The sequence below is a fragment of the Ceratosolen solmsi genome, unplaced genomic scaffold (assembly GCF_000503995.2).
Source record: "Ceratosolen solmsi marchali unplaced genomic scaffold, CerSol_1.0 scaffold11, whole genome shotgun sequence".
NCBI lineage: Eukaryota > Metazoa > Arthropoda > Insecta > Hymenoptera > Agaonidae > Ceratosolen > Ceratosolen solmsi.
Window position 1 is genome coordinate 2,386,838 of NW_011948416.1, and position 15,554 is coordinate 2,402,391.

The 15,554-nt window shown below is 27.8% G+C and overlaps 2 protein-coding genes across 2 annotated transcripts; both read left to right on the forward strand.

Annotated features, from left to right (window-relative positions):
- The first annotated feature begins 6,198 nt into the window (after positions 1-6,198).
- ppan (Brix domain-containing protein peter pan) lies at positions 6,199-8,078 on the forward strand. The gene is made up of 6 exons (XM_011495665.1): positions 6,199-6,307; positions 6,370-6,650; positions 6,728-6,938; positions 7,020-7,346; positions 7,477-7,810; positions 7,895-8,078. Exons 1-6 carry the CDS (start codon positions 6,290-6,292, stop codon positions 7,996-7,998), a joined length of 1,275 nt encoding a protein of 424 aa, XP_011493967.1. The 5' UTR covers positions 6,199-6,289; the 3' UTR covers positions 7,999-8,078.
- A 415-nt stretch (positions 8,079-8,493) lies between these two features.
- Nup75 (nuclear pore complex protein Nup75) lies at positions 8,494-12,739 on the forward strand. Its single transcript, XM_011495666.1, is given in 10 exon segments — positions 8,494-8,686; positions 9,020-9,125; positions 9,205-9,552; positions 9,709-10,088; positions 10,364-10,692; positions 10,911-11,128; positions 11,610-11,735; positions 11,738-11,806; positions 12,082-12,181; positions 12,335-12,739. Coding segments are annotated over 10 exon segments (1,914 nt in total). The 5' UTR covers positions 8,494-8,656; the 3' UTR covers positions 12,543-12,739.
- Positions 12,740-15,554: the final 2,815 nt, after the last annotated feature.

Genomic DNA, 15,554 nt, shown 5'->3' on the forward strand with positions numbered 1-15,554 from the left:
ATTACCGTAGCGTCGATGTTATCGAGCCAACTTTTATGAAGCCCCTTGCCATCGTTCCATTGTTCGTGTAAAACAATTTTTCTTCGAAATAAACTTCACTTCTTGCGGCTCCCGAACTTACAGGATAAATTGCCTCGACGTTTCTCTGGGAGACAAGCGTATTAGATGTCACGGGGATTTTTGCTCGAGTACATTTGCTTCCGGACATAGATATGAAATGAAATTATTGATATTTTATAAAGTAACGGGAGAATATTAGAAACAATTCTTCCGCATAAAGTTTTGACTTCCATGCATTTCTGATAACTATTTCATCGCTGTGTTTACCCCTAAGAACGAAGAATGCAACTTTCAAGTAAATGAAATGAAATGAAATGAAATGCATGAAATGAATATTAAATTGTACGCTTAGTATACTGAAAAAAAAAAAAAAAAAAAAAAAAAAAAAAAAAAAAATCAACTTCTCATTAAAATTTAAAAATTATCTCGAATGAAGGTTATGTTCGTTAAAAGTCACAGCTCGTAATGTATGCATAATGTTAATATTTCCAAAAGACGTTTGAACGTCATATAACATAATATCATTGGACTTAGACTTTTGTATTTTTATTTGAAAAACTACATTGACGCGAATAAAAATTTCGAACTGAATAAACTTGTGTGATTACTGTTTTATAATGTTGGGAATGACCAGGGTAAGAAGAGGAATTAACCGATTGCCTGGTAGTGATTCGGGCCACTGCAAATTGCGCACATAAACTTCTATGCAGACTCTAACTGAGCTCCGTATTATGTGGCTTAATACTTTGTAATAGATAACGCGGTTGTAGTTATTTGCATTGGAATTCCTGTGTATTTGTATTCGTATTATCGTAAACCGCGTTCATTGCCTAATAACAAGTTTATCTAGAAAAGTTAGCTGGAAATATCGATAATTAACGTTTGAAACAAAACAGAAACAAAAAAAAAAAAAAAAAAAAAAAATTTAATGAGGTGGCATAAAATCTTATTTTACAAGCTTGATAAATATGATAACGAAATTCAGGTAAACTCGTGGCTAAAATACTATTGCAAAGATACAAAGCCACGTCGGCTGACTGAGCACGACACACACGAGAGTCCGCCGCGACCGCGAAAAAAATTTACCAGAATAAAAGGGAAAAATCCTAATCTAAAATTAATACCCCATTCATCGGTTAAACCGCACACGTTTGCACTTACCCATCGAGCCGATAAAGCCTCCCACTTTATCCTCCCGACCCCATTATTTGCGAGGTAAATATTATATGTAAGCGGCTGATTTATTACCGGGCGTAAAGCGAAATTCAATAAAGTGAAACGCCGCCGCGCCCTCGAGGCCTCCCAGCGACAGCCACGGAAAAGAAAGCACCGAAGAATTTAACCATGATAAAAATAGAGTGAGACGGTCGGGAGGAGTGCTTTCGAGCTTCAGTTCTAAGCGATTGAATTAATTAGATGTAAATTAAACGAGTCGCGAGGCGGAACTTGTGAAATGAATGCGCCAATGGGAATGGACGAGGACAGCGACGACTAGAAACAACTTGCATTTCCGTATAACCCAGAGCCAACTTCATCCGGACGTATATGCGAGGGCGAAAGCGCGTTTGGAAAGGAATAGCGGGAAGCTGAAGACGTAACGGTAATCCACGTCGAGTCACGCGGAACTCGCAAAACTTTTCGCTGAATAGTCAAGCGAAAGCGATGCGACACACTTGCTCCGATTGACAAAGCGGGAAAGTGGCTTTATAAAAGCGCGATAATCCTGTATCGCGGCCTCGGGTGGGTGAGAGGGGGCGAGGGGGGAGGGGGGGGGGGGTTTGGTTGTACATAACTTTTCGCTCCGGGATACGATTTAAGCCGCGTCGAGGAAAGAAAATTGACGTCCAAAGTTCCAATCGAAATTGTGGCCTGGCAGGCAGCCTTCGCTTAAAGATAAAAACGAAGACAACTTTGAAAGAGCCAGCAGCTTTGAATGGGTACGAAGTCAAGGGCAGTCGAGCTTTATGTGTCGATTTCGAGACAGTGTCGGATGCCTGGAGAGTTTCGAGTTTTTAGATGTTTTAACTTTCATCTCCGACTGCTATTGTGCCAAATCGAGTTGCTCGGTCTCAGATGTGAACTTATTTCAGGCTTTGTCGACGCAAAGTGCAAGCACGCAAGGAAATAGGGGAAGAAAAAAAATTAAATTTAAGAGGCTATTTTTTCAAAGGATTATATAATTGCTCGCTTCCGTCGGCTTTATTTTTCCATTGGCTAACTTTACTAATTCTCAGAGAGACACAACGGCCCGACTGATAATATGGATTCTCTGAAAATGGATGTGCAAAAAGCTAGAAAATGCCTTGCCTGCTAAAAGCCAAATCAAAAATTTTAAAGCTAATGCGCAAAATACAGGCCTCTCTAAACTCATAATTATCTTCATTTTTATTACAGTCAAGCGATAAAATAAAGACAGCGAATTATCTTAATGCACGTAGAAATATTCATACTAGAGATTGTTGCATTCTTAACGACTTTCGATTATAGCGTAAAATGAATATGGCACAACGAAAAAAGCTTTATTCCTATTATGAGAATCCAACAATATGAAGTATTGTCGTTATAATCACGGATAATAAATATTGCCATAATAATATTCAAGTATAATGTGTAATTCAACCTTACATACTGTGCTAAAAATTTATATGATTTACGTAAAAGAAAATGTTTATATAGGTCAGAATTTCTTGATTTAGTCAACATTCAAATCCTGCAATTTTATATTTTAAAAGATAAAGGAAATAATAAGTGACTTATGATGAATTGATTTATTTAATTAGTAGAATCCTTCGTATATACATAAATGGAAACGTTATATGCAACTCAAATGTAAATAATATAATTATAATTTTTATACATCACATTACTCTCATTAATTTTCATTAATTTTATGTTTTGCCTCTTAATGGCTAACAAATGCAATTTTAGTTTTTCATCTTAAAATACTATAGTCAAAAACACAAGCAATTAATATGGGTTAAAGTTTACGGTTGAGTACTGACACTAACAGTAAAAAAAATGTATGTATTTAAACCCAGAAGTGTCTAATTGTCATTAAACTGAAAGACTCCATCATGTTCAAAATTATTTGACGCCATTCTATTTAACATGACGCCGTTTTAATTTGCAATTATTTTCAGAAAAATATTTTTCTATTACTTCTACGTTATTTTCTACTTTTTTTTTTTTTTTAAGGCAACTTTAATTATTATCTTAATTACGCTTAATAAAATAATTAGAAGAAAATTACACAAAAATGTTAAAGAAAAACGAATAAACTATATAAAAAGAAAAAAAGATAAATTTTATTCATTTTAAATATATATATATATATAAATCAGATTTTCAATTAAATCAGAAACAAGGATAATTAAATTTTATAAGATTTAATTGAATATTTTAAAAATCGTATCGATTGAAAAATATTAGTTTAGATTAAATTCTAGTAATAGTTTAAAATTTATGTTTTAATATTATACATTAAACATAAATTATATAATTATATATATTATACGTGTATCGCGTGTCAAAAATATTTCAACAATGTTAAATAAAATATAGCAAGCAAAAAGCAGCAAAAAAAAGCTATTTATTTTATATAAACAGTTAATTTTTTAACACAAGAATTCGTAAAATACATTTCAAATTTCGCATAAATTAATCATTATAGCTACAAAATATTCCTTTTATTTACTCTTTTTCAATAAAAACAAATCTTTTGATAAAAGTATATGTGACATACACTGATAATAATGAAAGTATTTTAAATACAAAAAATTTAATTGACCATTTCTTATTTTATTTTAGAAACTTTTAAACTGTTTCAATGCCTTAATTTAAAGTCATCGTGAAAGATTCAAATCAACTATGAAAGACTATAAAAGAATTTTTTAGAGTTCAACAAGTCCTACGCTAAAGAATCATTGATAAACTGACTTTTCTCATGAATGTCATAAAAATGTAAATCCAGCAAAAAATTTCTTTATCACTTTGAAAAGTTACTTATCTAAAAAGAATGAAATGAACAGAAAAGCAAAAACAACGTTATAGGATCGATTCGCCGTGGATCGATTTGCATTTTTGCATAACATCTATACTTAATTTATTTTTAAACGTTAAAAAATAAAGTGGAAATAAAATACAATTCCATTAATTCAATATATATTGAAGTATCAGCAATCGTTAAAATAATTAAATTTCATTTCTTTGAAGTTTTCAACAATAAAGAGATGAAAAATGAAATATTTTCATCTAAATATATTAATTTCTGATACAAAATTAATTCTATGAAAAAAAAATGTTCAACATTAGATCCACAAAAAAAAATGTATGCTAATATGTTTTGCTAATAACGTTTAATGACAATATTATATTATAAAATCATTTAATTCTCTTTGCAAAATTTAAAAAGAACCGAAATAATAAAAGGAACTTTTATTAATCATGTATAATTTACGTTATGGAAAACATAATGAAAACCAAATCAAACCAATTTTGTTTAAATAAAGCAAAACGTACTCATTTCATATGTGAGACAATGTTAATATCTAAGATTAAATTGTAACTTAACGATATTAAATTAAACAAAAATGCACTTGAACCAACAAATTTAATTTTGTAAAACGGTTTTTCTTGTATGTCACAAACGCTTAAATGTATTAAAAAGTATTTGACCATTTGAGAAGAATGATGCAAAATTATCTTTAGCTAAAAATTACATAAAATCTAGGTTCATTTACCCTTCAGTATGAATTAATCTACAATTTTGCAAAATTTCAAGCGAATATTTAAACGGTATTATTAAAAGTGACTAAAACAAAAGGAAGTTCTTCACAATTACGATGCATCGCAGTTAAAAAATGAATAAAAGTATGCTATTGTTTAAAACACGAGACCGTTCGTTAAAAAAAAAAAAAAAAACAATTGACTTTAAACTGATGAAAGAGTTTAAAAGAAATTATTATTTAAAATTTCAATTTAGCTAATTGGGTTTAAGTAAATATTTATATAACAAATGTATTGTAGCGGAATTTTCGTAAAAAAGCTTTAATCGGTTTTAAGTTTTTCTTCAATTTTGAGAATTAGATATTTATAAAACACAGCTCTAATATAAAAATTAAGCATATAAAATTGCAACTATAAGTAGTATAAAATCAAGCATTAAAAAATAAAATAAATTCACTTAAGTAATAACCAAAACAAAATTAAACAAATTAATTACTATGTATATATTTATTTATTTATTTATTTATTTATTTTTATACACTTATTAATAAATATATTAAATAAAATAATAAATTAAATAATGAATAATCTAAATTATTTTTATAATATTATTACGTTTAATTAAAAAGTATTTTTTGACAATGACACGGTTAAATAATAAGAAACTTTGTAAGTCATGAGAAATATTATATATATATATATATATATATATATATATATATATATTAGGAAAAAAAATTAAAAAAATTAGTTAATATAGAATTATATTGCAAATTATCAATAGAACGTATATTAGTAATAGAAATTATTACTATTGTGAAAGAAATTAATTTTTCATATGCAAATGAAAACATCTATAGAGGTTTTCAGTAAATTATTCCATATAAACACGTTACATTTTTAAAAGTAATTACACATTTATGATTTTTGAATTTTATAACTCGAATAAACTATTCTACATCAAGAAATTCCAATATCATATTTAACATCATATATAATCAATATTCTTAAACTTTTATTATTGTTTTTATATATTAAGAATATATGACTTTTTTTTTTAAGTAACAGAAAATATTTGAAAAATTTATTAATTACAACTATTATAATTAAACGTAAATCGTAAAAATTATTAAAGTAAAAATGCACACGTTGAAAGGTAAGGAAAGGAAATCGTTCCAAATATTCGATGCAATAACTTTTTATTGTATTAATATAATATAATATGCAAATTTAATTTCATTATAATTTTCAAATATTTATATTTTTCATTTGTATATTTAACAGAGATTCCGAAATATTGTATCAGTCGATAAAGTAGTATAAGATTATATATATAAAAATGGATTTGCAAACACGTGTTCGATAGTTGGATGATGTAGATACAATTTTTATTATTTGAGGTTACGTTTTAAAAAGTATACAATCTCGTAACTACCAACTATTGATATTGATATTTGCTTTAAATAATATAAATACAATAAAATAAGGCTTACAATTAGTAAAAATGGGTCGATTAAAAAAGGTGAACCATCGTGTAAATTTCAATTATTATAAGTTATGTTTATACAAATTTTGTTATCATAGGGACGATGTGTGAAACGAAATAAACAAATTAACAAAAATGAAAAAGAAGAACTTGTTCAAGCTCCACATTCCTTTGTTGTTCATCGAGGATTACCTGGGAATAATATTACTGAACTTACCAAGGATTTTCGAAGAGTCATGGAACCCTTTACCGCTAGCATGTTAAAAGAACGGAAACGCAATACAATAAAAGATTTTGTGTCCATCGCTGGTATTTTACATGTAACTCATATTTCCATTTTTTCACAAACCGAGCTTGGCTTCTATTTAAAAATTTGCAGGTATACAAATTAAATAAGGTATTTTCACAAATGCCACAGCTTACAAATTATTTTAAATTATTAACAAATTTTTCTAGAATACCACGAGGACCAACGTTAAGTTTTAAAATTGAAAGCTTTGCCTTGGCTCGTGACGTTGTTTCCACTACAAAGAAACAACTTGTTTTTGAAGAAGCTTTTAAACATCCGCCATTAATTATTATGAATAAATTTAGTGGAGAAGGAATGCACTTTAAGTTAATGACTTCAATGTTTCAAAATATGTTCCCTACAATAAACTTAGTGAAAGTAAATACTACTTTATATTTATTAAAAAAATCATATATATATATATATACATAAAATGAGAAAAATTTTTAAAAATTTCAGGTCAATCTGAGTAATATGCGCCGTTGCGTTTGTCTGAATTATAATCACGATACAAAATTAATAGATTTTAGGCATTATGCTATTAAAGTTATACCTGTTGGATTGTCGAAAAGTGTGAAAAAATTGGTCCAAGCCAAGATACCAAATCTGTCGCACTGCCAAGATTTTGCTGATTTTATGATAAAGCCAACGCTATCAGAAAGCGAGGCCGAAGATGATCCAGCAAGTCACGTAACTTTACCACAAAAATTATCCTCTAGAGGAAATCATGAGAAAAGTACAAGTGCAATTAGATTATACGAACTTGGACCAAGGCTTACATTACAGGTAATTTAACTTTTCGCTCTATGTGTGTAATAGTTATTTACAAGCAGGTGTGTTTTTATAAATGTTTTTAAAAATAAATTAATACAAAATACTTTATGCGTTATTAATAATTAACTATCTCGCTTTTTAGTTAATAAAAGTGGAAGATGGACTGTTAGGAGGAGAAGTACTATTTCATGAACTTATTAATAAGACTGAAGAAGAAAAGATACTAATACAAAAGAAACGCGAACAAAATAAAAAATTGAAAGAGAAACGGAGGAAAATACAAGACGAAAATAAACTAAAGAAAGAGGCCAAAAAGCAAGAATTGAAGGAAAAATCACTTAAAGGCATACATAAGAAGAGAGAAAGTGATATTCTCATGCAGAAAATTGCGAAAGAGTCATACGAAGCAAACAAATCTGATGACGACGACGATGCACAATATTATAGGGACGAGGTTGGCGAAGAACCAGATAGTGGTAAGTATAAAATTTTATATTAAAATATGAAATATCCATTTTTAATAAATTTCTTTTAATTTGTTTGTTTTAAATTAATTTTAGATCTCTTCAAAAGGACAATTAAAAATAAAAGATCTTATTCTCACTTTGAAAAGTACAAAAACAAAAAAATTAAAGTGAATCCCGAAAATACGAAAGAAACATAATAGAATTAGTAAATCAATGTCTATATTACTTGAACCAATTGTCACTGTAAATATATAAAATAATGTAAAAGTATTTAAGCTGTGCATAAATGCTATAAAGTTTTATGTAAACTTATCCGATAATTTCATTATATAATATAATACACTTGTTATTTAATAAAATTATTAGAAAAAAAAAAAAATTTTACTTTATTTATTGTTAAATATTTTTTAACAAATAAGAAATTGTAAAATGCAAGCTTATATATCTAAATCCTCTAGAATTATAACTTGTAAGAGCTGCGCTTGGCATACAATTAAGTACCGTATTTCTTCAAGCCAACACAAAAACCCTCCATTAATTTACCAAGCAGATATAATGAAAGCAATGGACTTGAGAAAATATGGCACATATAACGTAACTCGGGTACTCTCGGCTCAACTAATTTTCCGCGGGTAATTCTATATTGTAATGACACGAGCCTGTGATTTTGTGGTTAGGTGGATGGTTAATGCGAGGCAACAGCCATGCCTATGTGGTCGTTGGAACAACGTTGATGGCGCATTCGTACCCTTCATATTAAACTTAAGATGAATAGTGTCACTACATAAATTGTATTTTAAAAAAATTTTTATGACTTAAGGTAAAGCTAATGAATATAGAGTGCAAATTATAAGTATGGCTGAACAGAATAGTGATCAGATTATAGTAAGTAGAGAATTAACTGTCAACAATGCATAACCTCACGCTGAACGCCGGTTTAAATATTTAATAATTCCAAAACTATTGCTGTTAATTCAGGTTCCAATTTATTTCAATTTAAATTGTTAATGTTTAATCGCACATTTATATATTATTGTGCTAATTTTTTATTTCATATATAATATGCAAATTTTTAAATATCAGTTTTGTAATACAGTACATAAGGTAGCAATTGTTTTTTTATGGCTACTTTGTTGAGGGCAACATTTTGATGTACTTACTTGAAAATATACAAATAAATTATTTATTAATTATTATTATTATATTGATACATTTTAGGCAATACCAGATGATGTCTGTAAAGAATCGGGTATTGCTGCATCATGGGTTGGTCCTAATAAATTAGCCCTGTTTGGTTATAAAAATCTGAGCGTTAATTCTAAAGGTATGTTGTTCATATAAAAAAATACGAATTTATGGTAAAATCATTTTAAAATCTTAAATTTATATTTTAATTTATATAGATGTACCTAGTAATTTTAGTCCTTGTGAAGCGAAAGTACATTTTCTTAGACCAGAAGTGATTTTATTTTCACCCGCTCTTCGTAAATTAGTGAATGAAAGTAATGGTATTTTTTTATCGATCCAAAAATTAAAATGTTCTTCGACTGCAATTGATTTGAGGCCAGAGATGTTAAAGTATAGCAAGCAATATCGCTCTATTTTAAGAGCTTGCGTAGAAGAATTACAAGATCTCGCAGAGAAATGTGACGAAAGTAATAAGTCACTGTATGAAAATTTCCAAACCATTTTCTATAATGTTGAATGCGTTTGGCATCTAACAGAAATTCTTTATGTCGATGTTATTCCAGGTAAAATTCGTACAATTATAATTATAATTATTAGCTTCTATTATATTAAAAATTAAAATATTCTATTTATTTATACCGCTTAAAATTTCCTATAAAAAAATTAAATCAAACATTAAAAGTAATTTCATTTGTTATGCCATTGATTTTTTTTTACAGGTGATATTGTTTTGCCTCAACTTCTCGAATGGGTTAGATTTCATTTTCCATCTAGAGAAATAATGGCTATGAAAATATTAGCTAAAAAGAAAATGGGGATAGATATTGAAAGCAGCGATTATTGGGAAGCCGTAATTGGCTGTGCTTTGCATGGAAAGATCGATGTTGTTAGAGCACTTCTTGCATTACACAGCAAAGCAGATCATACAGCATTCATGACAGCAGAAAATGCCCTTAGAAATATGCCGGTATATAATATATATGGTGGCTATTCGATCAAAGAATTTACCATAAGATATAAACAATGGCAAATGAGTTTATCCCAAAGTATTGACAGCAAAGCTTTTGGAATTGATAATAATTTAGAATCACTTATGAAGGTAATTTTTATTTATACAGAAAATTTTTGCTTCCTTATCATTACTTTTAACATTTCACAAATTTATTATCATAAAAGAAATATGAAATGATATCATAAAATATGAAATACTTTATGATATAATTATATAGTGTTATTTTTAAAAAATTATCCATTATGACGAGACTCTTGAATTTTTATTTTTTACTTTATACGAAATACTTAAATTTCACACAAATTAATATTATAATTACTCGTATTGTACGTATTATCTTAATATGTACTTTTAATCAATAGTTAATCGTTGGAAATGAATTATGGGAATTTGCAAAATACACAGAAGCGTGGTACGAATTGCTAGCAGCGAAATTGTTCTATTCTGCGCAGTGTTGTAAACAACCAGAATTGACTCGCCATGCAAATAGCATTGCCGTTAAATGGCAATCGTATAAACAATCATCCTTATTGGTATTAGACAATATTATCCTGGCTTTGATAGAAAGTGATTTACATCAGATCATTAAAGAAATTCAGTATATGAATGATAATGGTTGGTTTGCCTCGCATTTAACAGACTTACTTTATCATTGTGGTAGATTGAACATTATGGATAAACATCAAGTAAAGTAAGTGACAATTACATATATATGTATTGGACAAATAATTAAATTTTAAAATCTCAATAATCATTTCATAGTACGTTAAATATTTATTTGAATTTTAATATTACGTTTCAATTAAAGAAACACGACTACAATTTTTAAAATATTCAAAAATTTTGTAAACATTCTTCTAAGTTGTCTAGTAATTCAGAGTTTAGAACAATGTTCGTTCCTTATTTCAGTGTGACTGATTTACTACATGAATCGTTAATATTAGATTATGGAAGTACATTGATGGGTCATCATTCATTATGGCAATGCGGTGCAAGTTATCTGGAGTGTTGTCCTAATCAAGGCTTAACAAGACTAGAAACACTTTTACAAACGATTCCTTTAGGAAGTGAAGCTAGAATTCAGAAAATTATCAATCTTGCAAAAGCAAATAATATGCAGCATGTTGGTAAATTAAAGAAAATAATTTTCTATAACAAACTTTATATATATATATATATATACATATATATTTCAAATTGAAAATAAAATAAGCAAATTATATTCAAGAGACGGCAATTTAAATATATAAATTAATGTAATCATCTTAAATTTAAAAAAAATTATAACGAATTATTAAAAAAAAAATACTTAGTATTAACCAGTATGAATTAATTAGGTATCAACTAGTGCTAATAACTACGTGAATATTTTTAATTTTGTTGGAAAAAAATATTCATTGTTTTCATAAAAAATTTAAGTTGATTCCAAATTATTTATATATTACATTATAAATTATAAATTAAATTACATAAATATTTTAATTTTAAGATAATTTTGTAAAAAATTTGATATGGAAGTATAACGTAAAATTTATATTCATTTTAAAATTCTTGAAAAACACCATTTCAATGTAACAGAGAGATAATAATAGAGAAATATGCGATTAGTTTCCAGCATATGTAAAATTCAAGGAATAAAGTGTATCAATCAAGGACGACTAGGAAATGGACTTGCATGGGCGCTTAAGGGTCAAGATACTTTGTTCGCTTCGCACATCGCCGATCGCTTTCTCAAATACAGTGTCGGGATTTGCTTGAGAACTTAGGAACCTGTATGCTTGCTAGCGAAAGGCTCACATTTCTTGGTTGGTTAATCGATAGAACTATATTAAATTAATTAATGGACAGAACGTAATGTATAGGTTTGTGATGTGCCAGAACTTATCGTAACGAAAGATACTTTTATAAGCTGCACGATTTTTAAAGAGAATTGACTATGCAATGATTAATCTTCTTAGAATGTATGTGAATATGTTTTTAAAATTTGTTTGACAACACACGCCGTCCAATTAAAATACTTTATTTTCAATACTTACATAAAAATAATCACCGTAATCGCTATATTTAAAAATTTTTTTAGGTAAGTATTGTGAGTTTCATCAAATGTACGGTATTGGAGAGTTTAAAGAGGCAGCGAGATTACTTATTTCCCTGATTGTCTCAAATCTAACTCCAAGATAGTAAGTAATTATATAAAAAATCATTTTTTATGTAATTTAGACAATTTCTTTTTTCTTTTTTTTTTCTTTCTTTTTTTTTTTTTTTTTTTTTTTTTTTTTTAAGCTATTTCTGTTAACAAATTTACATCTACAAGTAACTGATTTATCTTTTAGTTTTTGGTCAATCCTCCTGACCGACGCCATTCCACTACTCGAAACCAACGACATAGTATTTTCATCTCGAGATACATTTGAATTATTGCGCTCGATTGAAAATCATGGCGATGATCCTAAATTCCAAGATAAAGTCGGAATATTCCGGTTGGCAGCTGCACGGAATCTTGCTCGAGCACTCATTATCGAAGGCAGTCAACCTGATTAACAATAAATTTTAATAAAGTACAAAATACTGATACTATGTACATACCCAATATCTTTATTCATATTATGGCGAATATCATTGGTTTAGAATTAAATGAAATCGCATAAAAATTTGCATTTTTTTTTCATTTTCTTCGGTATGTAAGTGATGTTCGATATTTGTGATATTAAGTGTATAACCACTAATTTTCCGTAAAACCGTTTTCCTACTTCTCATTTAAATAAATATAATACAATAATTGTTACATTAATATTTGTAAATAAATTTATAATAATGTAATCGTTATACCTTTACGAAAAAAAAAAAATCAAATTTTTACGTGATTTTCAGCCATTCGACGATTAATTGCAATTATAAAAACATGAATAAAATTTTACTATTTATTTCTTTTTAAAAAAAAAAAAAAAACAAAAAAAAAAAAAAAAAAAAAAAAAAAAAAAACAAAAAAAAATGTATTATTAATTATGTAGTATACAAAATTACATAAAATTTATATTTTGAAATATTTCATAAGTAAATTACATAATTTAAACAAAAAAAGAGATGCAAATACTTTGAAAGGCGATATTTAAGCCAAGGTTCGTTGTCGACCACGATTACGCGTTCCTCAGATCATAATATTGCTCGATCCAATTATATAGATAATGAAAAATAATTGGGAAATTTTTTTATTTCAACGATTAAAAGTAAAAAGTTGAAAGTTATGGCTGTTTCTTTTTCTTCTACACTTTCTACTGGTGTCCCGTACTCTGCACGCAGCAGCCAATAATTAACATTGCTTATTTTATTTATTTTTTTCTTTTTTTTTCAAAAATTCAAATATAATTTAATATCTACAATACACGCATATATACATATAATATGAATAATAAAACAATTATAAATTATTATTAATTATATCAAAATTTAATAAATTGACAAAGATGTCAAATGTGTTTTAAACTTTATTTATATAGAAATTTATTAAAAAAATTAATAAGAAAATTATTTTATAAAGAAATGTTTTTATTTCATTTAATTATGCACACCAATATTAAATCTTTAAAATTAAAGAGCCAATGTAAGCTATATTTAATGCATGCTTAATGTAACGCGTATGAACTGTATATTGCCATTTGTTTCGAAAAATGATAATTGTACAGAAATGTAAAAGCTAAAGGAAGAGCATCGGAAACCGCGAGGAAAAACGAATAATGCCAGCAATATTGGAAAAGACGGAGACGAATTACAAATAAAGGATGAACCCGAGAGTTAATTGATTTTGTAGCCAATCACGCGTGTAACAAACCGCAACACGACTTCTGTGCTCTATTCTGCTTTAAGAAGAAATTCGCTCGAACAATTCGCGTACAGTTGCATATTTTCATTGAAACTCGTACAAGCGATTCTTGTCTACCTGTATGCAAAACGTTTGAAATGCCAAAGAGAACAAGTAATAATATCACAATTTTCATGTGTCCAACTCTTATTTTTTTTTTTTTTTTTATTTCCATCGAATGTCGAGTTTATTGAGTAATAAGATTATTTTTGTTTCGTATTTTTATATGTAATAAAATATATGCATTAAAGCGTGCTATACATAAAGGTAAGAAATAAAATAAAGTATTTGAAAACATGCGATTTCACAAATTATTTATAAAGACTTTACCTAAGCATAACGACTTACAGACAATTTTAAACGTGTAAGACATTACTACAATTCATTCGGTTTATTTTAATATTTAAAGACATACAATATATATATATATATATATATATATATAACGTTAATAAAAAATATACGCACTTATTCCATTTTCTACATAAATTTTATAAAAAGCTTTATGATTGTATGTGTGATGTATATGATATTGATGATATGATAATGATATACATATGCAATGTAATTAGACTTAAATTTGTAATAAAAGTTTTATACATGGCAATTTTGTTTTATGACTTTAGAAAGGAATTAAAATTGAAAATTTAATTCCTCGTGAAATTGAAAATTTAATTTTTAAATATTGTAATGTTTAATATTATTTATTATAATGGTGTTAATATTGGAATAAGCGTTTGATTGCTAATTAAATTAAAAAAAAAAAAAAAACTCGACAATGTACTGCCACGAGCGTAGATTTATTATAAATTTATAGTAGGTAATTATGTATTAGCAATAATTATTTATGTGGATGCACAATAATGAATAAGCAGTTAAATTATTATATACAAATGGCTTATAAACGATTTATAATAACTTTTATTTTGATACTTCATTTATTTAATTCATTCGTAAATTATCAAGGAGCCGTTTATCGCAGTTCGTCTGATTAAATATGAAAACACCAGCCGAACAAATCTTAATAAATTAAATTGTATAAAAACTTTCACCTACCTTTTAGATAATTAATAATCTTAAATATCATCGCTTGTTACTTATATTTATGCATCGGAAATTAACTATTTTTTAAATCCCTACAGCTTCTATACGAAACCGCGATTACGATGTCTATTACAGGCGCTATACATTGTACTCCTACGTGTTTGAACATCGAAACTATAGAGAATACGCGAACGTAATTAAAGAGAATTTTTATAAGCGTAGAGGCGAAAGATTACTTTTACAAATCCATAACGAGTTATTTAAATTTCGCGCGACCCGAATCACCAATGAATGTCACATCGTCGTGCGCATACTTTGTCGAAATGAAATTAGATTACGTGAGGCAGTATAAACGCATATAGATAATATTGGATAAAATGGCGAGAATAAAAGTAAAGTGATGAAATTAATAATTGAAGGGAAGATAACGAGTTGTCAAGTTTAGACGATTGTCTCGAGAAGGAGTGCTTACTTCGCTGCTATGAAAATGAGTATCGAATCAAATCTCAGCTTTTATGCAGAAAAATACACTGCTGCTTACTATCGATGAATATTTTTTTTTTTTTTTTTTTTTCCACTACTCGTCGCCGACAATGGGATTATTATTATGTTTGGTGCTAAGGCCTACGTAGGTAGATAATGAAAATCAT